The sequence below is a fragment of the Chionomys nivalis genome, chromosome 21, assembly GCF_950005125.1.
Source record: "Chionomys nivalis chromosome 21, mChiNiv1.1, whole genome shotgun sequence".
Classification (NCBI taxonomy): Eukaryota; Metazoa; Chordata; class Mammalia; order Rodentia; family Cricetidae; genus Chionomys; species Chionomys nivalis.
In genome coordinates, this window is record NC_080106.1 from 4599623 (window position 1) to 4626345 (window position 26723).

Consider the following 26723-nt stretch of genomic DNA (forward strand, 5'->3'; position numbering starts at 1 on the left):
TGAAAGCAAAGGCTTTCCAGAGCGCCGTCTTGAGAGCACCCTGGGGACCATAAGCTCTGTGGCACAGAGGTGAGAGGTCACTCCTGACAAACACAGGCAGCCACAGTATGGCCTCGTTACTCACAGCGCCTTCACTCTCCATTCCCCCCCAAAAAGCATCTTCAGACGTTTGCTGGCTACCGGGACCCAGGACTTCCTGTTGTGCCCTTGTCCTCCGTGAGGGCCTCCATGACAGCCAGCTAGGCAGCAGGAGCCACCAAGCTAGTTGCCTGCCAGCTTTGGCCGTCCGAGGTTTGTTGGCACCTCCAGTCCCGTGTGCAGGGTGACCTGGAAAAGAAGATGAGATGGCAGGGATTGGCTCAGTGGCAGAGCGCTTGCGTAGTGCACACAAGACCCTAGGTCCCATCCCTAACGTGGAAGAAAGAGGGAGAGGAGGAAGAGGCAGGAGGTCAAGGAGATGGAGCAGAGCAAAGGGCAGGTGAGGCCGTCCACAGCACCAAACGCGTGACCACATGTGTGTCCACTGGAGAACTTGTGCTTTGGGCTTTGTTACTCTTTTGTCCAGGTCACATTGCTAAGTCTGTGTCCCCCGTGCATCTTTCTTCATCATAGGAGCTGCACTGATGACCAGCTGGGTGCCCTGTTTGGCTAGCGCCATCAAGCCCTGCAGCAGAGGGGGTCTGGTTCTCACAGCCGAGTATCTAGCAGCACCTGTGTCTCCTCTAGTCACCTGACAGCTACTCTGTGCTCCTCAAATCCCTTTTCTTCTTTTTTCTTTTAGTTTTTGTTTGTTTGTTCTTTCGAGACAGGGTTTCTCTGTGTAACAGCCCTAACTGTCCTGGAACTAGCCCTGTAGACTAGGCTGACCTCAAACTCACAGAGATCTGCCTGCCTCTGCCTCCCAAGTGCTGGGATTAAAGTCGTGCACCACCCTTTTTCAAGTAACCAATCAGTTGTTGGGCAGTAGACACAAGGCAGGTCCCTGCGTGGCTCCGGGGATAGAAAGAATCTGTTAGAAGTAAAGGGATGGATGCCCCTGTCCTCTGACCTCTCGTTTGGCCTGTGTCAGGAGCTCCTGTGCCATCTCATTCCCTTGGGACACTGAGCCTCTGCTTCTCCCTGGAACCCCCCAGAACCCATTTGCTCCAAGTTATCATGTAGAAACCGAATGCAGTACTTAGTGCCTTCTCCACGGATACTCAGAGAGGCCGGCATGCAGGCTGCCTATCTGGTGAACGAGGGGGCCGGTCTCATTACAGTGCTCATTGTTCAGGAGCAGACATGTCGCAGGGATGGGGCAGGCAGCTGTGTTTCTGAGGATACCTGCACATTTCGGTTGAGGCTGAGGGCAGGCATGAAGACCCCATCCACGTGGCTAAAGGCTGTGGGGCCCTGCTGCTGCCCATTGATGAAGAAGGTCAGTGTGTGCTTGTTCAGGTCCAGCAGCACGCCCACGGTCGCCCCCTTGCAAACTCCGCCTTCAGTCCTGGGAAGACAAGCCAGAAAAACCTGTCACCGCACAGCTCATGATGTCACAGTAACTGAGAGTACCCCATACGATACTGGGAACGCCCTCATCCAAAATCAGTCTCCAAGGGTGTGTGAGTGTGCATGTGTGCATGTGTCTGAGTGTGCATGTGTGCGCGTGTGTGGCCATGTGTGCACTCGTGCATGTGTGTGTCAGACACAAGAGAAGACAGCCCTAAGGGACTAAAGCTGCTCAGCCCCTTCTTATCCATAGTGTCTGAGACTTACACACCAGGGAATGAGAGTTTGGCAGCTGGATCCCTCCTGAAAAACCACAGGGCACCAAGTGTGAGCACAGAAGGGAAGTAACGAGGTCATCTTTCTGTGTTCAGTCCACACTGATACGGAGCTGGATGGAAATACAGGTACCACGTCCCAGAGACATTTTGAGAACATTCCCCTTCAGTTCGCCTGCACAGAACCTTCCCAGGGGACCGGCAGCATGTGTGGGAGATGCGTGCTGAGTTGAGAATCAGGTCCCCTATCTGAGTCACCATTCCACAGGTGACCATGCTGGTTTTGGAGCACTTGACAAATGTTGGGACTAAGGCATTGCTGGGATGGTAAAAATCTATCTTCAGGTGGGGAGGAACTTTAATGACCTGGAAGACTTTTGCACAGAAGCTTCTGTGCCCTTCAGCAGACTTTCCCTCATTAACTAAGGGCTCCCTTAGCATCAACCTCACTCAGCCCTGGGAGGAAACACATGCACACGCACACACCCTTAGGACTGAGCCAGGGGCAGAGGTGAGGAGTCTTTAGAAGAAGTCTTTTCCTGACATGAGGTCGTTAGAAGGGCCTGGTGGAATGACTGGGAGGAGAATGCTTCTCACAAGGGCAGGTGTCCTGGAGGGGTCTTAGGGCTCAGTGGAGAAGGGTCCCACAGAGGGAATCTCCAACTGGACAGTCGATGCACTTCTAATACTGAACACCAGGTGGCAGTAGTGACAAGTCTGCCCTGCCTGCTTTCTACACAACCACCGGAGGTCATGTCTGGAAGTCATGCTTCCTCTGGGAGAAACATCACCCGCTTTTGCCTCACACCTGTGACACGGGAGGCATGCAAACAGGTGTAGTTCCTCCCTATGCTGTCTTTGGACCCTCATGTTCCTTCTGGTCCTCTATGGGAAGCCAAGAGGCTGGCTGGCAAGAGCTCCAGGGCATTTGGGGACTATGATAGCCTATGCCCTGGAGATTGAGGGCTTCCTACCACAGGAGACTCCACTGATGTCCTCTCTAAATCCTAACAGCACCTGTTAGTCTCCCCAGGTCTGAGCAAAGTCCAGCCTGCCTAATTATGCCTCATTGTCTACAACAGAGATAGGGCTTTTGTGAGGAGGAAGGGCACCCTACAGTATCAAGCAGAGTCAGCACCCAATGCATGCTTAAGGTTATTACTGCCCCATCACAGAGTGTGATGGAGTTAGTTGCTGTATTGGCTCCAGCACACAGACACGGAACTGGTAGGTCAGGGTGGTCTTGGTTCCCCTATGAGTTAGAGCCGGAGAGAGGTCAGCCTGTAGCACCCAGTAAGTCCACAGCACCTGCTCAGCCTGCATTGCCAGGTTGGCCTGCATCACCTAGTCATTCTGGACCACTACCTGGTCAGCCTGTGCCATCTGGTTAGCCTTCAGCAGCTAGTCAGCAGCCTACATCACCTGGTAAACTTGCATCACCTGGTCAGCCTGTATCACTTGGTTAGCCTACATCACTTTGTCTGCGGTACCTGCTTTGCTTGGTTAACCTGCAGTGCCTGGCCAGTTCCATAGCTCAGCTAGAGAGTCCAGGGATAGCCACTTTCCTTCCCATAAGCCTCTGGAGAGGAGGACATTACCGGTGAAAAGACAGTGGTCAAGTAGGGACCCGAGAGTCCTCAGGCAAGCTCCTGGCCAGACTAGACCTGACTTTCCTGGGGGAGGAGCTGGGTTACTCACTGAAGAGAGCACATTGAGCTTTCTGTAAGAGCAAGAGGGGGGCCAAGAACACAAGAACCTCAGGGACAGACCAACCCTGCCAGGTCTCCTGCTCCTTGAGAGTGAAGCTTTTGACTTTTTCTCTAGAGCACTGGTAGGGTCATTCCAGGCAAACCACCGGCCATTCCAGGCATACCACCGGCCGTGGCAGTGACTTCTGTTCCCTTTGTGGGAAACAGCTCTCCCATCAGCTCTGTGTAGTGACTCAGGCTTAGCTTGGCGGTTGTAAAGAAAATTGGAGCAGGACCGTAAGATAACCACAAATTAAGCTCCCAGCAGAAAGTCACTGTGAGGCCAGCTGTGGGGTGGAGCACCTCTAGGACAGAGCCGCTCCTGCCGTCAAGTGCTTTCAGTTATGCCGTAGACAGATGGTTTACTTCTCCAAGTTATTGTTCAAGCCCCCTGGAACTAGAGTACAAAGTACCTCAAAAGCCTCTCGTCTCCTGACACTTGGGAATGATCAAAGGGACCCGGTCTGCAAGCCACTCGTTGCCAACCCCTAAGTCCCCGGAGGGCGGGGCGGGTGCGCACCTGTTGGTGTGTGAGTTACAGTGCATGAACCAGCTGCGGTTGTTGTCCACGTACATGGCCCAGGCCTTGTCATCCTTTCCCAGCATCATGTCCTTGACGACGCTGGCCCTGGCCACCCCGAAGGCGGGGTCTGGGTGGTTGTCATAGCGGTCCACGTGCAGCTCCCAGTAGTGCACGCCTTTGGAGAACGCAGCTGTGCCTAGCACCACCCGGTCATCATAGCTACTACAGGTGGCTGTCTGGTTGTCATTAGTTAAGATGATGTCCCGGTGACCAGAGTTGGGGTCAAAAGTGAACCAGGCCACTGAAAAGGAAGAAGTCAAAATGAACAAGGTCAAACAGTCTGTTCCTCTCTCTCTCTCCCCTACTCTCATGCAGGCGCGTGTGCATACAAATTTTGCTGTACAGCCAAGGTGATTAACAGATTCATTTGCTGCTATAGAGTTGATTTACTGTGACCAGTGGTCTTTGTGGGATGCACACACTCACAGAGCAAGCCACAAGGAACAAGCCAGTAAACAGCACTCCTTTATGGCTTCTGCTTCAGTTCCTGCCTCCAGGTTCCTGCCTTCAATTCCTGCCCTGAGTCCCCTCAGTGTTGGGCTGTGACCTGAAACCTACCACAAAGTCTCCTGCCCGCCCCCTCTCCTTGCTCTGTGTTCCTCCAAGTTTCCATTCCATTGATCCAGCCTTGCTAAGGAGCTCAGACAGGCAGGCCACCTTGACCCACAACATTTCCTGGAGCCCTGAGTCCTAGCCTCTCCCCAATGATGCAGGCTCTGTTAGAAGTGACAGAGGAATCAGCTACCCATGGCCCACCTTGTAGGGAGGAGATTGAAACACAAAGAGGTGACGTGAGGTCACAAATCTCAAGCCCCATTAGAAGGTGGCACCGTCTTCTGCTCACCCCCTCCACCCCCAGCCTGTGGGAAGTGTGGCCTTGCTCTGACATCTGACCTCCCAGCTGAGGACTGCTCACCATCAGAGGTCTGCAGGACCACGGTCTTGCTGTAGGGCCCGACACCAGAGGAGTTGAAGGCTTTGACTCTGGCATTGTAGGTGCTGTTGAAGTGGAGCCCGTCGATGGTGCACAGGGTCTCCTTGCCGACGTAGACTTCCTGAAAGAGCCAAGGACATTCATTAGGCCTCAGGGCTTCTGTGAGTTCCCCTGAGGGCACATCCACACTAGAAGCACCCTCATACCTACAGAAGTACCAGATGGAGATGCTCCAACCCAGGCTAGTCACCCTGGTTGGGCCAGGCTTTGCCATGGGATGCTGTAAGAGGAATGGGGTCCTGGGAGGATGAGGGTGTCGGTGTGAAGCTAGGATGTTGCCTGAGAGCTCTCTGCCTCCACTTTCAGCCCTGCCAGAAACCGGGGGGAGGGCACCTGAAAACTCTCCTGCCCCTGAGATCATCATCTTCTGCTCCTTGACACCTGTCTCTCTGGTTTCTGTTTCTCCGAGACAGCGAGCTTCCTCACGCCAGACCTTGATTCTCATTTCCTAGGGTTTTTGCTTTATTCCCTGTTCATTTATGAGTTCCCTTTGTCCTGCTAAACGCCAGTTTGTGTTGGATTGTTTAAAACAAGATGCTACTCTGTAGCCCAGGCTAGCCTCAGACTCTCACTCCTTCTGCCCCAGCCTCTGAGTGCTGGGATTCCAGGGATGAACCACACACCTAGCTAGCATTCATGAGCCAGCAGCTTGCCAGTTCCTGACGGGCCCAAGAGGACACCTTCCACTGCAGAAACATGATTCCAAGACAGCCCATCTCACCACCCTAGGGTCAAAGACAGAGAGCCAGGCTAAAGGCAGTGTGAAAAAGCCCAGCAACGAATCGTGTGGGAGGTATGTAAGATGTGGGCTAGCCTGTGGAAAGTGTATACATGTAGGCAGGGCCCTCTCTGAGGTGTCGTTCTTCAAAATATCACCCAGATTTCTTTTGCCAGGCACCTCTCCCTGAGGCTGTGGCCACAGCTACTACCATAGGAAGTGCTGCCTCCTGAAAACCCAGGCTGGTAGAATCTCTTTGTCTTTGTAGGTGAGGTGCCTATCTTCCGGTCACAACAGGGTTAAGAGCAGCCCAGGACAGTCCTGTCTGGGCCTGTGCATTAGAATTTTCAAACAACAGCAGGCATCACCTGCAACTGCAGGTAACCAGCAGGCCTCAGCAGGCCTCACTGGAAACTGCCCCCTGAGCAGCAGGCCTTGGCAGGCCTCACTGGAAGCCACTCCCTGAGCAGCAGCATCTAACTCACCCGGAACTGCCCCCCATCGCCGTCGTCCAGCTCCAGGATGTAACCATCAGCGGGGCTGTGGGTAAAGGGCGGTGTCCTCCAGGCCAGTGTGACGCTGTTATTGCGGGTGCAGCACTTCTCCAGCTGCAGCAGGGGTACAGGTGGCACTGTGACAGGGGTCACTCTGGTCAGCACACAGCACCCTCCTGCAGGCCCCAGTCCACCCCCACCCACCCAAACCCTCGGGACCTGTGCCCTGAGGAAGAAACCCCTCTTTTCTATCTTCTACCAAGAGCTCCCGGGCCATGAGGCTCACCCAAATGACCTCAGCACAGTCCATTCTGTACATGGTGGAGAGTCACCTGTGTGGGTTCAGAAGGCAGAGGACAGGGCAAGAAACGAAGTGAGGGCCGGTCTGCAACTTACACTTGATCTGGGAATGGAGGGGCTGTGGCTTGGATCTTAACATCTCTCAAACGCCCCTGTGTTAAAGGCTTTCTCCCCAGGATGGCACTAATGGGAGGTGGTAAAGCCTTTGCGAGGTGGGGATGAGTGGGCACATTAGTGGTGTGCCCCTGAAGGAGATGGTGGGGCTCTACCTCTTTTCTCTTTCTCCTTTCTGGCCACAGGACAGGGGGCTCTGCCATGGCATGCTCACCACAGGTCCAAAGCCACAGGCCAACCTCAGACTAAAACATCCAAAGCCGTGCACCCAAACAAATCTTTCCCCTTTTATAAGTTGATCACCTCGGATGTGACAAAGGGATTACTGACACAGTTGGAATCTTGATGCAAGCTTCGGAAGCTTTGCAAGGTCACGGGACTAGACCTTGGCACCAGACACAACTTCAGACAGCTGGGTAGCCAACCCATGGAGCAAGGGACGGAATCCGGCATGCTCTGAGCTCACTAAAGGCAAGCAGGGAAACCTGAATATGTCCTAGCTCTATTCAGGCTCAAGAGGATCTGGAAGGTGACACAGGCCACTTGGCCTGGTTTGAAAGGGAAAATGGCAAAACTTGTTCTATGAACTTGCAGACTTGTTTTTTTTTTTTTTTGGTTTTTCGAGATAGGGTTTCTCTGTGGTTTTGGAACCTGTCCTGGAACTAGCTCTTGTAGACCAGGCTGGTCTCGAACTCACAGAGATCCGCCTGCCTCTGCCTCCTGAGTGCTGGGATTAAAGGCGTGCGCCACCTCCCCCCCCCACTGCAGGCTTCGTTTTGACTCAGAATGACCTTGTTGTCTGTCCAGGGTTGGCTGGTGGCCCAGGAGAGGGAGCCTGTGTCAACAACAGGCATTTGGCCTCTTTCCTTCTGCTCTCCTACTTCCTTACTTCCTCTCCTCCTTTTTCCTTCATTCTCTCCTCTTCTCACTTCTCTTCTTCCTCTTCTTTTCTCCCTCCTCTTTACTCTCCTCCTTTCCTTTTTTTCTTCCTTCTCTTGTTAGAATTATAGGCACCCCATACCTGGCTCCTCCCCCTCCCCTTTATTCTTTTTTCCCATTTCCTCCTCCTCCTCCTCCTCCTCCTCCTCCTCCTCCTCCTCCTCCTCCTCTTCTTCTTCTTCTTCTTCTTCTTCCTCCCCCCCCCTCTCATTTTCCTTCTCCCCCTCACCTGGGAATACACCCTGACATCTACACAAGCCCTCTGCCCTTTCTCCCTAGCACCTGCTGGTAGCATCAATAGGCCCCTGGATGGCCTCTTCTTTAGCCTGGAAATGCAGTCTGGGTAGGAATCTGCAGCCTTGCTCACATCTGCAACCTAGGCCTTTGGGCAGCCCAGATCATGATGACACTGCCCCTGCTCTTTCTGCTTCCTGTCCTTGATCCTTGGTCTAAGAAAGGGAGTTCAGGCAGCTGCAGCTCTCCCTTCCTGGCTGGGACCTGGGATCCTCACCCTTCCCTCTGCTACCATGCATGACGGGTTCCCGCCACCATCAAGCCGGCCTTAGCCTGTGTGCCTCTCGGGGAGGCAGCATCACTAAATGGGTCCGACCACGGCTCACCCCTACATTTCATCTGGACGAAGTCCAGCTGGTGAATGGCTTGCAGCAACGGCTCACTGTCCAAAGTCAGGTCAAATTCCGCAGACACTTTGGGCTCCAGGGCACCTTTGACCCACTGCTCCTGGGACACCTGCACACGCTTGATCAGGGCATCTGAGATCTTAAAGGAAGCACAGAAAGGAGGTTTGGGTTTGCAGAGGAAGAGCGGCCAGCCTTTGTGGGAAAGGGCTCAGCTTTGTCTATGGCTCATCCAAGGGAACAGGTGGACTGAGCCTGGACCTGAGTCATGGCCAAGCTTAAGTGAGCACAACCACCTAGATGAACTGTGTTGTTTCAGCCACAGCTCAACCATATGATCATATTAATGTGTGTGTGTATGTAAATTATTTTTCTGATCATGTTAATGTGAAGAACCACCAATGAAATCAAAATAAAAAAGGTGGCCCAACATTTTTACGAAGTCATGGTGTTTTTTTCAGGTAGGTAAACACACCCTTCATACATCTGTTTGGCCAGGCCTCTCACTTGGCAAGGTGAGATATACTAGCAGCTTGTCCCTGGGTGTGAAGAAAGTGCTTCCATTGCCCCCAGGTTTTGAAGCCATGCCCATGTCCTCCTGCTGTGTCTTCTGTCAGCTGTCCCATGGCTTCTACTGTAAATCCTGACTGCAAATCCTGTGTTGTACCTGTGTTCTGTCTTCCTTTGCTGCAAGATTCTGTGTCTGAGACCTGGATGCATGTTCCCAAAGAGTCATGATGTGCGCCCTTCTCCTCCTCTTTTCTTTTTAGATTTATTTTTATCTTATGTGTACGGATGTTTGCCTGCACTATGTGTAGGCCTGGTTCCCCAGGAGGTTAGAAAAGGGCATGAGATCCCCAGAAACTAGGGTTACAGATCACTGGGAATCACCACGTATGTGCTAGGAAGCAAACCCAGGTCTTCTGCAAGGGCAGCAAATGCTCTTAGTCGCTGAGCCATCTCTTTAGCTCTCCCTGCAGCCTTCTTTGAGAGTAAGCAATGGGATCCATGACTTCTCCCACGGCTAAGCTGATACATGACGATGTTCTTGAGAGTGAATGTCCTCAAGTTAGCCTGCCTGTGGGGCAATGGCCCTAACAGGACTGCACCATCTCTGGGGGAAGGTGGATCCTGCCCCTCACCTCCCTCTGTGCAGTTTGCCCAGCTCATGTGGCATAGACGGTGTTTTCCTGTTACTGGGAGGAAACTGGAGCGTGGCATGTAGTCCCTAGAGATGATGCCTTTTTGACTTCTTGTTTACTGGCTGGTGCAGAACCAGGGTTCTTGCTAGTGAGGTTCAGAGCCATGGTGACAGCCCAGGTTTCCTGGCCTCACAGAGCAAATGGGAAGCTATTCAAATCCCAGCCAGGGAAGGACAGAGCCTAGAGCAAGACCTGGTTCAGTAAGAGCAGGGAGCATTGGTGGAACAGAAGGAAGTTGCCTTCAATAGTCCTCTAGGGGCTACTGACCTGCAGGAACCCAGAAGGGTCATCTTCCTTGATCACCTCCAGGCAGTACTCCATTAGGCCTGTGGACTGGCGCAGCTTCAGTGTGCAGTGATTGATCTGGTCCCAAACCATCTGCAACAGAGAGAAAGCTCTGAAGAAGCCGCTTGTGAGGAGACATAGTTACAGTAGCAGTGTATGAGCAAGAAACATAGTTACAGCGACAGTGTGTGAGCAAGAAACATAGTTACAGCGACAGTGTGTGAGCAAGACACATAGTTACAGCCACAGTGTGTGAGCAGATGCCTGAGCGGCTGGGAAGGGCACTGTGGCTCTGTGCACCTTACAGCCAGCACTCGACTCTGTTCCCGAGTTTTGTAGTCTTCACTGAGGAATCAATGGGCCCACTTTTAGCACAGCAAAGCTTTCTGGGCTCTAGGCAGCCAGGAACTCAAAGAAAATGATGTACACCTCCCTCTGTGATGTGGCCAGCTTCCTGATTGATCAGAGATAACTTCTCAGAACACATGGCTCCCTTCCAACACACAACCATCTCTCCTTAAAGTAGCGTTTTCTGAGGGGTGTGTGGTACTCAGGAAGTCTGGGTTATATACTGAGTTTGATAGTTTGTGGCCAGCAAGCCCCTATCTCAAAAAACAAACAGATAAGCTAAAATCATGTTTTCTGGGATGGGGATGTAGTTCAGTTGGTAGTGTGCTTTGTCTAGAATGTCTGAAGCCCTGGGTTAGCCCAGGAAGGGCGGTACATGCCTGGAATCCTAGCACACAGGAGGTGGAGGCAGGAGGATCAAGAGTTCAAGGTCTTTCTCTGCAAACTTGAGGCCAGCCTGGGCTGCATGAGACCCTCTCTAAAGGAAAAACAGGTGTTTGCTAATTCACTTAGATGCCTCTGGCACAGACCTCCTTAGAACCACTTCGGGTCATTCTCAGCCTCTACCTGAGCCAGGAACTTAGTGCTAGAAAGGGACATGACTCAAAGTCCCTTAGCAGAACCTGGCCACACACAGCTTTGCTGATTATGGATACGTGAGACCTAAAAGTCTGAAGAAGGAGACAGAGCGGGAGACCCGAGCAGAGCCTGACTGCTTCTGTTGCTGTCCGCACCTATTAGGCCAGATGAGAGAAGACCCCACCCACTCGACAGACACAGGCACCCAGAGCAAGTGAGAGAGAGGAGACAGATCTGAAGACAACAGGATGCTGTAGGCCGCCTGACTTTGGAGACTGTTTGAGAGGACTTCCTGACTCCTGAGCATAACTGGACCAGCCAGCTCTGAGCCTCCCAGCCACATCCACTCACTCAGTCACTTAAGACCATCCTGCGCTTAGTTAGGCAGTGCCACCCTATGCTGGGTGCAGGTGACATAACAGGGATAGAGGACCAGGTCCTCAGTTCTTACCTTCAGCTTGTGCTCCCTCTCTTTGGTCACCTTGGTGAGCAGCTTGGCTTTCTGCCGGGTAAGTGCGTCCACCAGGGCATCACACTGGGCCACCAGGCAAGCTTCATAGTCCAATCCATTTTCCTGGGGAAGCAGAGAGCCACGATGAGGAGATGCTGGTACCATAGTGTAGAGGAAACGGCTCCTCTCAGAGCTCTCCCTAGTGTTTCTAAGTTGGGGGCAGCATGAATCATGAGTGTGCATCAAGGGAGAGTCCCATGAACCATGACACAGCTCACATGGTGAAACAGCCTGTGCTCTGTTCCTAGGACATTTTTAGTGCGAGGGAGGAGTAATCATAATAGATGGTTAAAAGGGAAGAATCCTGAACGAGGTGGGGCTTGCCTGACATCCCAGCACCTGAGAGGTGGAGGCAGGAGGAGCTCAACCTGAAGGCTAGCCCCAGGACCTTGTGTTTAAAAAGGAGAAGGAGGGAAAGGAGGAAGAAGGTAGGACACAAGTTGTTCATGGAATAATCTCACACAGTGAGTGTGTGTGCATATGCGTGTCTGTGTGTCTATATGTATGTATGATTGTATCTGTATGGATGTACAGATGTGTGCCCGTGTACTATATGTACTTATATGTGTGTGTGATTGTATGTATATGGATGTACAGATGTGTACCTGTGTTCTATATGTATGTATATATGTGTGTATGATTGTATGTATATGGATATACAGATGTGTGTCTGTGTATCTATCCATATGTATGTATATATATATGTGTGTGTGTATGATTGTATGTATATGGATCTATAGATGTGTGTAGTGACAAGCTTGGTCACCTCGGATGAGGGATATTGGTCAGATTTTTCTCCGTTCTATCTTCCTTACTCTCTAACATCTCTGTACCATGCACTTTGCTTTTTATAACCAGAAAAAGTAAAGCGAACGAAAGAGCATGAATCTGTCTGCCTCAGTTGCCGGCTCTCTAGGATCTGAGTAGATTCTGACTTCTAACTAGGGGTTAAATTGTCCCCCTGGATCACATCCCGAATCATAGCCCCAGGACCACACAGTGTGGCTGTGTTTGAAGACAGAAGGTAAAATGAGGCCACCAGGGTGGCCCCAGTCCAATCCAAATGGTGTCCTTATAAGAAGAAATCAGGACACAGACACTCAGCGGAATGGCCACATGAGGACACAGGAGGACTGCCATCTGCAAACCAGGCAGAGAGGTCACCTTGCACTTGCAGCCCCTGAGCTGAATCCATTTCTGCTGCTGTCTCTGCTTCATCTCTGATCTCTTACGGTAGCAGAGAAGACTAATACTCCCTGTGTTTCGTGAAACACCAGAGCCCTGTGACTTGAGGCTCCCGTGGGAATCAGGCAGGGTGGGCACCGCACGTCTATCATCTTAGCACTTTTGAGACTAAGGTCAGCTTGGGCTTTGTAATGAGACCCTGCATATAACAACAACAACGATAACAATTTTTAAAGGAGGAAGAAAGGTAGGGGAGAAAGAGGAGGATAAAGAAGAAAAGAGGTTCAGAGCCCTTAATCCTTTTCTCGGGCAAGGCATGAAAATGCTCCAGGCCTTCCTCTGTGCCCCTGGACCCTCTGTGTGTATGTGGTGAACTCTCCCTCCTTTGCACACAGCTCACTGAAGTGAGACTCACTGCTCTCTGTACGTCTCTCAGGCTCAATATGGGACATAGCATAGACACTCAGATAACATGTTTGTTTAGGAAATAAGGTGTTTATGTTCTGGTGCACGGATTACACAAGCAGATCTCAGTACAAAAGTGTTACCTGCGTGTAAATGGATGGAGAGTAGCTCCTTCAGTACCCAGGATGGTACAACCAGACAGGTTGGCCCTCTAAAAACATCACTGCTGAAAACCACTGTCTCAAGACCAACCCTCCCCTTCCTCTGTGTGTGACAAACAGCCCACCCGGTCTGTCCAGCACCAGCGTCTGCTCACCTGGATCTGTTGCAGTATGTTCTTGAGCTGAACCAGAAACTCCTTTGCCTCTTTGGCCTTATCTGAAACCCCATTTAAGGCCTGAGACAGCTGGGCCTGGAAAAGACATCAAGGGTGGAGAAGCTCGTTAGCGCGGGAGGCATGCACCTGCACCCGTCGTCCTAGCCTGTGTTTGCAAGCGAGCTAAACCAGTCCCCTTGGTCAGTCATTCTCACATAGAAAAGAGGTGACGGCTGATCCACAAGCCAGATAGTGCATGTCTGTTTCCCGTTTGTTGTTGATGTTGTTTACATGTGGGCCAAGAGGGAAGCTCGGGATCTTGCTACTTGCACATGCTAAGTAGCCACTCTGTCACTGAGCTACTTCCCTAGACCAACATGGATCTATTTCCCGGCAGGCCTTGGTGAGTTGTTCTAGTTTCATTTCTATGGCTGTGATAAAATAACCTGGAAAAAGTAATGTAGGAGAGGAAGCGTGTGATTGGCTCACAGTTCCAGCTTACGGTCCATTATTGCGGGGAAGTCAAGGCAGGAACATGGAGCACCACACCCACTGTTAAGAGCATAAATGCATGGTTTGTGCTCGCTTGCTTTCAGAGGGCTTCTTCCTCTTATATGGTTCAGGATTCCTTGCCTAGGAAATAGCGCTGCCCACAGCCGACTAAGTCTTCCCATGTTCATTAGCTTAGTTAAGACAGCACCACCACACAGGGAGAGATGCCTACAAGCCAACCCAATGTCAGTGATCCCTCGTGGAGAGACTCTCTTCCCAGGGGATTCTAGGTGTGTCAGGTTGACACCTGAGTGTTGACTAGTCCATGCTCCACCCACTGACCCAAAGCTGCATTCCAGACTTGTGAGCTAATTGGTTGAAGCTAACAGCCTGCCCCAATGGCTGCAGTGCTCTGGACAATAACACAGTGGGCACAGGCCTTTGCCTGTCCTGTCTTCCTCTTCCTGCCACAGATCTGTCTCCCATCAATAGTACTGTAAATATTCCTGACCCCAGTCAGGCCCCACCCTCCACCTACCACAGTAACAAAAAGTCTGACAACTCGCACAGGAGAACTGTGTAAGGACTAGAGCCACACTACTCCATCCGCAGAACCTCTGGACCAGATCCTTTCTGGATCCTCGGGCAGAGCCTACCTACTTACACCTTGGTCTGGGCCTCCGGTCTCTGCAACATAGAGGATGGATCTGTTTGTTTGTTTGTTTTTCTCCAAGACAGGGTTTCTCTGTGTATCTCTGGCTGTCCTGTAACTCCCTCTGCAGACCAGGCTGCCCTTGACCTCACAGAGATCTGCGCCTCTGTCTCCCTGAGTGCTGGGATCTATTATTGTAAGCTACTTGATTTGCACTGACTTATCTGATAACTCCAACCAATGAATCGATTAAGTACAGCCTTTTCTTCTAATTCTTCATGAATATTCATAAGATGGAATTACACCACGCCTGTACTTTGTCCACATAACTCAAACAGACATGACCTTCCGGAGAAGAGGAGGGGGCAGGCCAAGGTCCACTACCTTCAAGATGAGTCAGAAGCTCAGAAACACAAGTGCTCTGCAAGCGTCATTGGTCACTCTCTCTAATCAGTCCCCACCCAGCCTTTCCTGAGGCAGACAGAGACTAGGGAACCTACTTGAGGACAGTTCCAAATGAACCAGCTCTTTGGGGCTCAGTCCTGTTTCTATTCCATCGTTCAGTGGCAGAGTCTGAGGTGGGAGCAGCTCTTTCCTGGAGCTGGCCAGGGGAACAGGACAATTAGAGCAAGTCAGCCATGCTTCTAATTCTCACAGAGGGTCCAGTTACGAGAGACATCCCGTCTAGGCCTCACTGTGTGAGGACACAGAGGCGAGGCTGTGGACAGGGAAGTGGTCTCTGCCACTCAGCCTTTGCACTTACGGTAATGAGCATGACAGTGACAGGGCTTTTCCTTGTGATGTGTGACAGATGGTCTCCATTGTGTTCGGTCAGGAAAGTGTGTAGTCTCTGGACTGGCGAAATGGTTCAGAGAGTAAAGTTCTCACTGTGAAAGCCTGGGTCCCCAGCCCCTAAGTAAAAGCCCAGTGTAACCCCAGTGCTGCGTGTGATGGTGAAAGGCAGACGCCTGAAGCTCATTGGCCAGCCTGCCTAGCTGTTGGAGAACCATTGGGGAAGATACCCGACGTGGACCTCTGGCCTCTATCGTCACCCCAACACAAGTGTACTCAAATGCACAAGTGCACAATACTGTCATAAGCATGTACATAGACAAGAGAAAGTTCATCCAAGAAGAATGCATTGTCTTAATACAAATGACAAATGACCAAATTCTACAAACACCTTCCCTGTAACTAGCTTCCTCTGCCTTCTCATACCTCCTCTGCCCGTGTGACATTCCAGTAAGTTGGTCCAGCAAACCTACGCCCCGTGTATGTATTCTCTGGGTCAAGAAGAAGCATTCCAGCATTTCCCAGCTGGCTCCTGTCATCTTGTGAGGTCAGCTGATTGCTTCTGACACACACACACAAAAAGAAATCGGCTGCAGGCAGGCAAGAGGGGGGAGGGATAGAGGGAGGGAGGGATGGAGAAAGGGAGGGGGAGATAGAAAGGGATGGGAGAGGAAGAAGGAGAGGGATTGAAGGAAGGAGGGGGGAAGGGGAGGGAGGGAAAGAGGGGGCAGGCAGGCAGGCAGGCAGGAAGGATGAGGCAGTGGTGAGCTCAGAGTGTACTGAAATGTGTACCCGGAAAGACATTGATTGTTCTTGTATTTTCTCACACAGTCCCCTAAGAATGACCCTTCCTTTGTGAGTCTCTCTGCGCACGAGTCGGTGAGCAGTTAATAGTGTCAGCTCCGAAATAATAATCTATGGTATTGACATTAGCATACATCTCAGGGTTACAGCTCATTCATTACTCAATAAAGGTTCTTTTGACCTCCTGAGTGCCGGCTGCTCTGCCGCCTACTAGAGTACAAAGACGCAATTAAGGCGCGATCCTTGCTCACAGGGTCCTTGAATTACGCTGTTATTTATGTGTGTGGTGTCTAGAGATGGCTCAGAAATGAAGAGATCATGTCAGGCTCTGTCAGCTGCACGGCGTCATGGCAGGTGTGAAGAACGAGAGTTTAACAAGACGGAATTCTATTTTTAAAGCTGGTCTAGTATTAGAATAAGTGCCCACTAGAGGACTCGAGACTGCCCAACTGGTGGGAAAGCAGCAAAAGTGAACTCAAGCCACACTTCCTGAGCAGATAATAGCTCAGGTCACACCCCACCAACAACAAGAACAGGCCTGGTTGGGGAAGTATGGGCACAAACCCTGCATCGGCATCTCAGCCTCAGCCGTGAAGCTAGACCACATGCCAAGCAGAGCCAGGCAAGGTGCTCGACACCCCCAAACCAAAGCAACTTCCTTAGGACCAGACAGGTTATAGTTTCAGCACCCTAAAATCAAGATGACCTCGCTATGGTCAAGTTAGCTCAAGTATCGGTGTCTCAGAACCAAAGTGCCCTCCCTAGGATTAGGTCTTGAAACTACAATAGAATCACTTCTGCAACAATAATGACTAAGGAGAATCTGTCTCAGTTCATCTCTGTGGTCAAATCACCCAAATAAATAAAAAAATCACGTCTGTCTCACGGTTTAGATTACACCCTTTACCATCCACATTTCTCTACTCCACTGACCCCTAACTTGCCTCTCCCGTGCCCCCACGCCTCTCTTTGGTCCCACACTGAGAACTATTTCCATGCATGTGCAGTAGTATGCACAGTGCTGCTATTCTCTTTCCTTCTTTCTTTCTCCTCTTCCTCCTCCTCCTCCTCTTCTTCTAGTTTTTTCAAGACTTGGTCTTTCTGTGTAGCCCTAGCTGTCCTGGAAGTTGTTCTGTAGACTAGGCTGTCCTCAAACTCAGAGATCTGCCTCCCCATTGCTTAGATTAAAGGTGTGGGCCACCACCCTGCTGGGTATTGCGAATGTTCTGGGTTTCTTGGTCATAATGTGACAGTTTCCTCTTGTCCACTTAAACGACCAGAGATAAGAATCATCCAAAATCATCCTCTCCATCAGCTCTTAAATCCCTTTCTGCCATTTCCTCATGGATCCCTTTTTCTTGCTTCTTTTCTCTCCCCAATTTTGTTCCAGTAGCTTGAAAAGTAAATTGAGGTGTTCGGAAGGGGTCTTCCATCAGGTTTTATTAGCAAAACAGAGTAAAGTGTGTAGACAGAAGTTTCTGTCTCCTCTGGTCCCGCAGCTTTTCTCAGTCAGGCATTCTCATCCTGCTTCCTCTGCTTCCGGATGACGACGACGGCATCTCTGCCTTTCCTCTTCCCAGAATTCTCCTCGTCTGGTTGCCCCACCTATACTTCCTGCCTGGCTACTGGCCAATCAACATTTTATTAAACCAATACAGGGAAGAAATCTTTATAGTGTACAAGAGCGTTATCCCACAGCAAAAATGATGAAAATGGATAAGAACTCCGACCTGGCTTTGCCAGTTCTCCTGTGAGGTTTAAATGGGACTAAGGATAGACCTTTCTTTGCCTCTCAAGCTTGATGTCCCTTCCATGTGGCTTCTTGGTTTCTTTGTTCCACCAGACCTCTCCACTGTCTACATACGTTTCCATAACTTCCCAGTGCCAAAGGGGCAGCTAATTACTCAAGTTTCCCAGTTTTCTTAGACACAATGTCATGTTTCTTACTATCCCTCTCATTTGTGTCAGCATTTAAATACCAGGCGCTCTACCAGTAGTGAGTGTTAGTAAGCTACAGGTGTGGAACCTGGCTGGGCGAACGGGGCTGTGTGAGGACCAGTCCTCAGCAGTGATGGATAGAGTGACAGAAGCAATAGGGGAGGCCAAACAGGCTGATGGGCTACAACGATACCATGGCAGGTGTGACGTCAGACGGTGACATGCCATCTCAACATGCACAGTGGTCATTCTGGAGTCTGTGGTACCCACGCTGGGAAGAGTAGCTTCTTCCAGCAACCATAAGGATTCTGGGTTCCTGTTGTCAATATCTCTGGCAACATACTGGTTTTGTCATGGTCCCTGGGACACCTAGGAAGTAGGGGACTCTTGAGGCTGATTTTCAGAGCACTCACTTCCTCTGGTTTCCTGCAAGCTTATGTTTTGTTTTGGTTTTGGTTTTTGGCTTGTTGGTTCATCTGTTTACTTCAAGGGTAATTGAAGGTAGATCGCAAGCATCTATACAATTCAGGAGAGCATTATTCTTCAGGAGCAGCTTGACCAAGAGAAGAAAGCTCCTCTCTTCCTGAGTAAGGAACAGACACTGTCCTGGGAGCACACTCTGAGGGGCTTCTCACTGTGAGAAAGTGGGCAGAACGACCAAAATCTCGGAGAAGGCTTCAAGGTGGTGAGGCTAGTTAGAAGACTTGACACAGCCTGGGCAAGAGCTAGTGATCTGAGACTCAGCAATGGATGTTCTTCAGACCATAACACAAAAGACAAGGAAAAACAAAACAACGCATCTGAGAAGCAGAAACACAAGGCAGTACCAAACAATCTAACAGACGCGCACTGGAATCTGAGAAGGGTGAGAGAAGGTGTGGGGAAGGAGTTGCCAGAACGGAGACGAGTGAGCTGAAGATACAGTAGACAAGAGTTCTTCAAAATAACAAAGGATATCAAACCACAAGTCCAAGACGCTTAGAGGATCCCCAAGAGGGACACAGGCAAAGCAAAAGCTCTCCCTCCACCTCTGTGGCCTTTCTCCTGATGCAATTCCCACACTTAGAGCTCCGTCTACTGGGAATGCCTCTCCTTACACTTCCTGCCTCCTCATTGTTCCCAGAGAGCCGAATGGCCTTTTTGGAAATGAACATCTCAGGACTGGAGGGATGGCTCAGCAGTTAAGGTACACACACGTTACTGTCATTCACACTTTAGTACCTATCCCTTATCCAAAGCCACCCACCTCATTACCCACTCAAATATTTTGTTTTGTTTTTGCTGTAATGGGTGTACGTGCGTGTGCATGCATGCGTGTGTGTGTGTGTGTGTGTGTGTGTGTGGAGAGAGAGAGAGAGAAAAACGTGTGTGTTCATTTATATGCATGCCAAAGGACAAACTTAGATGTCATTCCTCAGGCACCTTCCTCCAACTTCTTTGTTTGAGACAAAGTCTCCTATTGGCCTGGAACTTTGTCAAAACTAAGCTGACCGGCTAGTGAGCTAAAGGGACCTGCCCATCTCAGCCTCCACCTCACAGTCGCTGGGACTACCAACGTGAGCCACCATGCCAGTTTTTAATGTGTTTCTGCAGATTAAGTTTGGGCCCTCACCCTTGCCAAGTGAGCTTGTTACTGACTGAGCCATCTCCCAGCCCCCATGCTGAGATTTTTACCCTTTGAGGTAAAATAGCAGCTCCTCCTGAAGCCTTAGGACACTAGTGGTCACGGCTCTTTAGTGGGCAGATTGTAGCATAGACTTTTCTTTTTTTATTTTATTTATTTATTTATTTATTTATTTATTTATTTATTTTTAGCACAGACTTTTCTGAGACGTAACTCAGTGAAGGATATGATGGTGAAGAGCCATAGTCAGCTCTGCTTAAAACAGGAAATGCCAGCAGCGGCTGGTAGCTGTGTAGACACACAACTCCGTGCATAAGCCATCATCCAGATGGCGGTGGTTTGCTGAGTGACAGTGGGGCTTCTTTCTCCCTCTAGAAAACCTTTCTGGTTAGTCACATTTCATTAATTTCCTAGTTTTTAGACATCACTTAGATGTCTAAAAAAGATCACAAACTAGAATCAAAGATTGGGGGATTGGGTTAAGGCCAAGTATTTGCCTAACACAGCCTAGACCTAATTTTTTCAAAGTGATTACTACTACTACTAATGTGTACTGTATCTGAATGTGTGTATGTGCAAGTGAGTGTGCCCGAGGAGGCCAGTAGAAGGTGTCAGATATCCTGGATCTGGAGTCACAGATGTTTGTGAGCCACTAGATGGAAATGCCAGCACCGCCCAGCTGTTAAAGAATATTATTTACATACAAGAGGAGAGATGGCCACCGCTGCAAAGACAATAAATCAACCCCAAGCCCAGGCTGATTTTCCAAACTTGTAGCAATCCTCTTCTTGCCTCAGCCTCTTGAATGCTGAGATTACAGGCGTATGCCACGACACCCAGCTGAACATTCTTTTATTGAAATCTTTGCTTACATCTTGATTATTCCCTTAGGTTAAAATCATAAGCACCAGCCCACGTGCTGTGTGTAATCCCAGCTCTCCTGTGGGAGAGAGGAGGCATAGAGGTAGGAGGGTCACTTGAAACCCCTAGACCAGCCTCACTGGAGTGGGCACCACAGTGACAGAAACAAGAGAGAACCTTTGAGGACCACACAGGAGTTTCGGGGTGGGGGGATCAGGTTTTGGTCAGCTACTCTGTTGACCTTGACCTGTGGTCACTGATGGCTGCTTTTGGAAGGACTGAGTGGGTGCGGTGGACGCCAGGTAACCCGTGAAACTGAAACTACTTGGTGTCTGGCCTTTCCAGAAGAACACGTTTGACCCAGCTATTGGCAGTGCAGCCTGCAGCTCTGCACGGTTGCCTTTCCTGGGAACTTGTTGACATACAGAGCTCCACAGAAGCCTGGCCTGCTCAGGATCTATGTATGCTTCAGAAACCCGAATGGGGCTGCCTTTGGGGCTCTAAAGTGACGGTCACTGCAGGCTATATGGAAAGTGGGTATGTCCCTTAGAAATGGACTCCTGGGTAGTTGGGCTTCTAGGAACCCCGTGTTCAGCTGGCTCTGAGAAATAGCAGGGAGTTCAGGGCCTCCTGGCCTGGAGAGCATGGGATGTTGCTGCAAGGTTGTGGGAGGGTACAGGGGAAGGACTACTAGCCCAGTGACTTTTGCTGCTTTTCTGGGGATTGTAAAGAAGTTGATTTGATATTGGTGATTGGGTTTCCTTGCACTTGTACCTCGGTTATCCCAGAAAGCAACAAAGAATGTACCTCATTCCCGGTGAGAAGGCTTCCAAATACTGGGAGAACTCACAAAGGTCCCAGCTGCAATGGAAGGTCAGAAAATCCCAACCATGTGGAAGGCCAGCTCACCCTTCCCCACTTGGAATTCCCACCTGCAAAGTCTTTCACCTCACAAACTGTGGAAAGACAGGGACTCATGTCTCCCATGGTGACCTCAAACTCAGAATGTAACTGAGGATGACCATGAACTCCTGATCCTCCTGCCTCCACTCTGAGTACTGGAATGACAGGTGCGGGCCATCTGCTTTATGGGGTGATGAGGCTTGAACCTGGGTTTTTGTTGGTAGCGGCAAGCTCTCTACCAAGTGAGCTGCATTTCTTTCCTCTCATTTTCTCATCAGCTATATCCAAGTTTACAAACTGCGGCTTCTTCGCTTTCAGATGAAACTTGAATAGCAAGGCATAAAATAAGTTTGTTTGAAAATGGCCCAACAAGAAGCTGAGCAATGGTAGCACACACCTTTAATCCTAGCACTTGAGAAGCAGAGGCAGGCAGATCTCTGTGAGTTCAAGGCCAATCTGGTCTACAGAGCGAGTTCCAGGACAGCCAGGGCTACACAGAGAAACCCTGTCTTGGAAAAAAAAATAACAAATGTAAGTTTAAAAAGCATACCAATGAAATAAAACTGAAATAAATTCAGAAAAAAATATCCACAGTCACCACTTGCTGTTTTTTCCAAGTCAACGGGGCTAAAAGAACAGGGTGCTGCTGCCCTGTTCATGGATTGAGTCTAAGTACCCTAAATGACAAATGACACTTAATGCCTTGAGGACCACACCAAAGGCTATGCACTTACTTACCCTATCCCACAAGAATCCAAACTAGATGTTATTCCCCATGGGTTCAAAGTTAAGTAGCTTAAGTCCACACAGCTAGTAGCTCGCAAGGCTGCACTGTGGAACCAAGGCTGTGGAAGCCCAGAGCAGGGCTTCGCTCCAGGAGCACAGAGCAGGGGCTGGATCACTGAGCCACTTCTCACTTGCACTGCAGGATCACTACATGTGGTGGAAGCCCAATCTCCAGACCTTTCGGGGTCCTTTCGGGGTCAGGAGGAGCCGGGGTGGAAATGCACATTGGTCCGCTGGGAATCCCTGATCTAAGACTAAGGTCTAACCCCACATCTATTGAACGCATTTCCTTCTCCAAGGCAATTTTTTGAAGGGTTCTCTGCTTACTTTTTTCTGTATTTCTATATGTCTATATTTTTCATTTATGTATAATACATATAACAAATAAACTCCAGGTGTGTGCCGTGGTTTGCATCTGTAATCCCAGCACTCAGGAGACAGAAAACAGGATTTTCGTGAGTTTAGTGCCAACCTGAACTACACTGTATGTAAAATAAGACTTTAAAAACAAAACAAAATTCCTCAGCAGGGGAATGAAGCAGGGAGGGAAGGGGTTACAGGTAGGTGCACACCTTTAATTCCAACACTTGGGAGGCAGAAACTGGTAGATCTCTGTTAGTTCAAGGCCAACCTGGTCTACAGAGCGAGTTCTAAGACAGTCAGGGGCTTTTACACAGACAAACCCTGTCTTGAAAAAAATAAACAAACAAACAAAAGCAACAAACAAAATCCCAAACTTTTCTAAATATTAAATTATCATAACATGTGTTTATTGAAGCAGATGAGAGCAAAAAAGTCACAAGTGTTCCACATAGATAAGCCGCACCTCTGACTGCTCTGGGCTGTTTGCTGTTCTTGTGATAAGGTGTCTTGGCAAGCTGCCTTATTTTCCTATGGCCCTGCTCAACCCAAATACACACAGTTAGTCTGGGCACCTCTTGCATCTGAAGATTGGGTGCATGAAATGCAGCCTTTGTCGTGGTCCATGAACACATTACTCTAATTTGTCAGTCTAAGGAGGCACTGAGACCTGGATAGAATGTCTAGTGAGGAGCTGACTTGACCTTGCTTTGATGACTGGTGGATGGCCCAGCCCAAGCAGACTGTCCGGGCTTTTTCTCTCACTCTGTGACAGAGGAGAGAGCTTGCTGCCAGGCATGAGTGGCTAACAGTGACACCCCCAGAGAGAAGGCTGTAGGCAGATGTGTTTGGTCTCTTACTAAGAACTTGGTCTGCCATTCCTCCACAGCTTCAGTATCAGAGCCTCAGACAAGAGGACTCTGGAGAAAACAACTCTCCCGTCTTAGGACACACCCAAAATCTCATGCAGAGCTCAAGAGGCATTGCCTTGTCTCTAGGCTGAAAGGAATTTTGGGCATAGAACAAGCTGGAAGCTAATTGAAGGGAGGCGTTTCTTCCCTGGAAGCCGACAGGGAGAAAGTGTGCATGCTTGGTGAGGTGAAGCTGATGGAAGGTGTGTGAAATCAGTACAAGGTGAGCCCCGGGTGCTCAAGGATGTTTGAGCCAGGTGCTGCCTCCCTGCCTTGGCGGCAGATCCAAGGAAGACTTCAGATGGGTTCCTGCAGCCAGATGGTACCACTTGCACCTGAAAATCTTTTTCTCCCTTAGAAGGAAGTAGTTCTGACAGTGTGCCTTATACTTTAAGAGTGAGAGCCCTGTTTTTTGTGCTTTGGCAGCCCTTTGCGAAGAATAGGAAAGTCTCAGAGAGGAAGCTTAACGAGTCATTTTTATAACCCACCCATCCAACACCCAGTGCAGGGGTACCTGATCCACTGAGTATTGGCCAGATAGTGATGCTGTAATCTTTGGATGGGTGGGTGGGTGGGTGGATGGATGGATAGATGGATGTATACATGAATGTATTCATGAACACATGGATGGATGGATCTGTGAACATGTGAATATGACAGATGGACATATACATGGATGAACAGACAAACACATGGGTAGATGGATGGACGGAAGGGCAAATGCGTGAGCAGATGGGTGCAGTGAATCTTGTTTGACCCTCAGGCCCAACCTCCTGCAACTTCCCAAGAAGAGGCCAGGATACTCTTGACTTCCACCCTGGCTGACATCCCCACGCAGCCAGTGCTCACCTTGTGTTGCTTCCACGTTGCCCCCAGCGGCTTCACCTCGTGTTTGCCATGCCTGCCTTCCTCCAGGCACAGGAAGCACACCGGGCTCCGACAACTCATGCAGTACATGCTGTAGTTCTCCATTTCGTGCTCGGGGCATGTGGGGAACTTTCGAGGCGCGCTGGCCCCGGCACCCCCTGGGCTCCTGCATCCTCCTGCGCTGGGGGCCGTGGATGTGCCGGCTGAAACAGGGGTAGCCTCTGGGGGTGCTGGCGGAGGCGGCGGCTGAACTAGCCGATGCTTAGCGAAGGGGCCCCGGGACGGGTGGCACTTGAGCTGGCAGGTGGCGCAATAGAGCACGTCGCATTGCTCGCAGAGAGTGGCTGCCGGCTCCGGTGGGGTGCGGTCGCACAGCTGGCAGATGGCCACCGCCGGGGCTGCAGACGCTCCAGCAGCAACCCCGCGGCCCTGCTGGTACCGCTGCACTATGCCCTCCAGCAGTCGATTGCGCTGGAAGCCTCGCAGGCCGCGGTGATCCAGTGACGCGCTGCGGTGGCATTGCGGGCAGGTGATGGAGCTGGAGGATGAGCAGAGTGAGGAGCAGGCAGCGCCCCGGGCCGCGGCGGCAGAAGAGCCTGGGGGCGCAGGCACCATGGGCAACACGCGGACTCCGTTGGGAGACTTGAGGCTGGGGGTGTAGGAACCATAGCCGCTGTCAGTCTCGCTGTACAAGCTCAGCTTGTCCGCGTGGTCTCCACCACCGACCGCCCCGCCGCCCAGGCCTCCAGCTGTGTTAGCGCCGGCGCCTCCGCAGGTAGCGCCGGCCGCAGCGTCCTGATCCGGAGGGGGCGCGGCGGCAGCGGCACCCCGCGAAAGCAAGAGCGGAGGGGGCAGGTGCTGCTCGCCGTCTGGGGTCTGAACCGCGATGGTGCGAGCGCACGGCAGGCAGACATTGTGAGAGCAGGGCAGGATGATGGGCTCCCGGAATAGGGAGCCACACACCGGGCACTTCAGCTCCTCCTCCATCGCCGCGCCGGCGGCTCCGGGGACCAGCGAAGAATGGTCAGGCTCCGAAGTCAAGAGCAGAGGGGCAGGCGAGGTCAGCGCTGCCGAGACGGGAGGCAGAGGCATTACACGGGCATGCTGTCTTCACCCGCAGGAGGGGGGCACGCCCCTTTCTGTCCTCAGGCCACCGCCCTAAGAAGCTCGGCCGCCAGAGAAGGGAGGGGTCCTCACCTCCCGAGGGCGAGGCTCCCGCACCAGAGGCGGCCGTCTGAAGGTGGCGGACAGCCCTCGCGGTGGCCTCCGAGGTTGACCCGGTGATGAATCAGCAGCAGCAGCAGCAGCAGCAGCGCCGTCCGGATACCTTGTGCCTTCCCTCCATGCAGGACCAGTGGCCCGCTGCTGTCAGACAGCTAGGCGACTGAGCTGGGCACCGCATCGTCGTGGCCCGAAGTCGTCTTCTCCGAGCGCCCCGCCCCTACCCAGCTCTTGGCAGCCGCACGAGAGGCTGGGCCAGGACTGGTTCAGCACCACCAGACGGCGGACAGCGCCCGCGAGCGGGAGGAGAAGGAGTCGTCGTCTATTCCCGGTGCGCTCAGCCAGCCCGGCTGCTGCGCTGCTACGGCCACCTCGGCATCCCCCGGCCCGGAGGTCGTCGCCGTCCCGCTCCCCGGCCGCTGCTCGCAGGCGGATATCGACCCGCGTCCCTGACTCGTCTCGCCAGCTCCGATTCCTGCAGCGCCCCTGACCTTGGCCACACCACGCTGCCGCGGCGGGCGGGGAGCGAGCGCCCGCTGGCTCGGGGATCCCCTCCCGGCCCCGCCGCCTCCCGCGCCCGCCGCGCCGAGCGCCCAGGAGTTGTAATTTCCAGAGCGAGAGTAACGGGGCTGGGGGGGCGGGGAGCCAGGCGTCAGCTCAGCGAATGAGGGCTCGCCACTCGCTGCTGGCAGTCAGGGCCGGTCGGAGGGCTGCGCGGGGAGGATCATTGTGGAGCGCAGCTCGCGATTCGGATGGAGACTGCACGGTGAACTAGCACGGCGCCCCGCCCCGCATGCCAAAGCGCCCCTGGCCCGCTCCCGCCCTGCCCACTCCGGGCCACCAAGCAAGCGTAAACAGCGGCCGCTAAAAGGCCAATCGCTTGGAAAAAGGCCCCGCAGAGCAGTGCGACAGTCGCTTCCTAAATCTATTTCCCCGCAAAACCTTTCAAAGCACAAAATGTCGGACAGCCTCGCGCCAAAGGGCGAGGTTTGATTTACGTATCGTGTCACAAGCTTTTTTTTTTTTTTTTTTTTTTTTGGTTTCCTCTGTTCTACCGAGGCTGGTCGTGGACGACGAGGCCAGGAGCGGAGAGGACCTGGCGGAGACACAGTGAAGGTTGCCAAACCCAAGCTCCCCAGGCTGCTCGCGGCTGGGGAGAGGCAGGAGGCGGCGAGCAGGTGCTCGCTTTATGAATGGGAGCTTCCTGCTACGCCGCTGCCCGCCCGCGCGCCTGGCGGTCTGGCTCCTTCCGCCAACCGCCCGGCTTGTTCTCTCCTCCGCCGCCCCGGGTAGTGCCAGCTACACAGAGAAGGGAAGGGCGCGCTGGGCGTGGAGCTCAGGGCGGGTCGGGGAAGGGAAGATCTCGCTGGGGCGGGAAGAGCGTGTGGAG

The 26723-nt window shown here is 51.7% G+C and overlaps 1 protein-coding gene across 1 annotated transcript; it reads right to left on the bottom strand.

The window, feature by feature from the left end:
• Positions 1 to 81: 81 nt before the first annotated feature.
• Positions 82 to 25831, bottom strand: Trim67 (tripartite motif containing 67). The gene is made up of 10 exons (XM_057753840.1): positions 24095 to 25831; positions 13123 to 13218; positions 11157 to 11279; positions 9761 to 9871; positions 8280 to 8433; positions 6292 to 6437; positions 5011 to 5149; positions 4032 to 4335; positions 1324 to 1486; positions 82 to 327 (listed from the first exon to the last, which is right to left on the bottom strand). The coding sequence occupies exons 1-10, from the start codon at positions 25202 to 25204 to the stop codon at positions 262 to 264; spliced, it is 2412 nt and encodes an 803-aa protein (XP_057609823.1). The 5' UTR covers positions 25205 to 25831; the 3' UTR covers positions 82 to 261.
• Between the last annotated feature and the right edge of the window lie 892 nt (positions 25832 to 26723).

What these genes read in the sequence shown, in the direction of transcription:
- Trim67 (XM_057753840.1), bottom strand. Translation starts at nt 25,204, where the DNA reads ATGCCTCTGCCTCCCGTCTCGGCAGCGCTGACCTCGCCTGCCCCTCTG. An exon ending in GCGATGGGGGGCAGTTCCGG is followed by an intron (nt 5,150 to 6,291) that starts GTGAGTTAGATG and finishes TGGCTCTTTCAG; the next exon opens with GAAGTCTACGTCGGCAAGGA. An exon ending in GGTCCTGCAGACCTCTGATG is followed by an intron (nt 4,336 to 5,010) that starts GTGAGCAGTCCT and finishes CTTCCTTTTCAG; the next exon opens with TGGCCTGGTTCACTTTTGAC.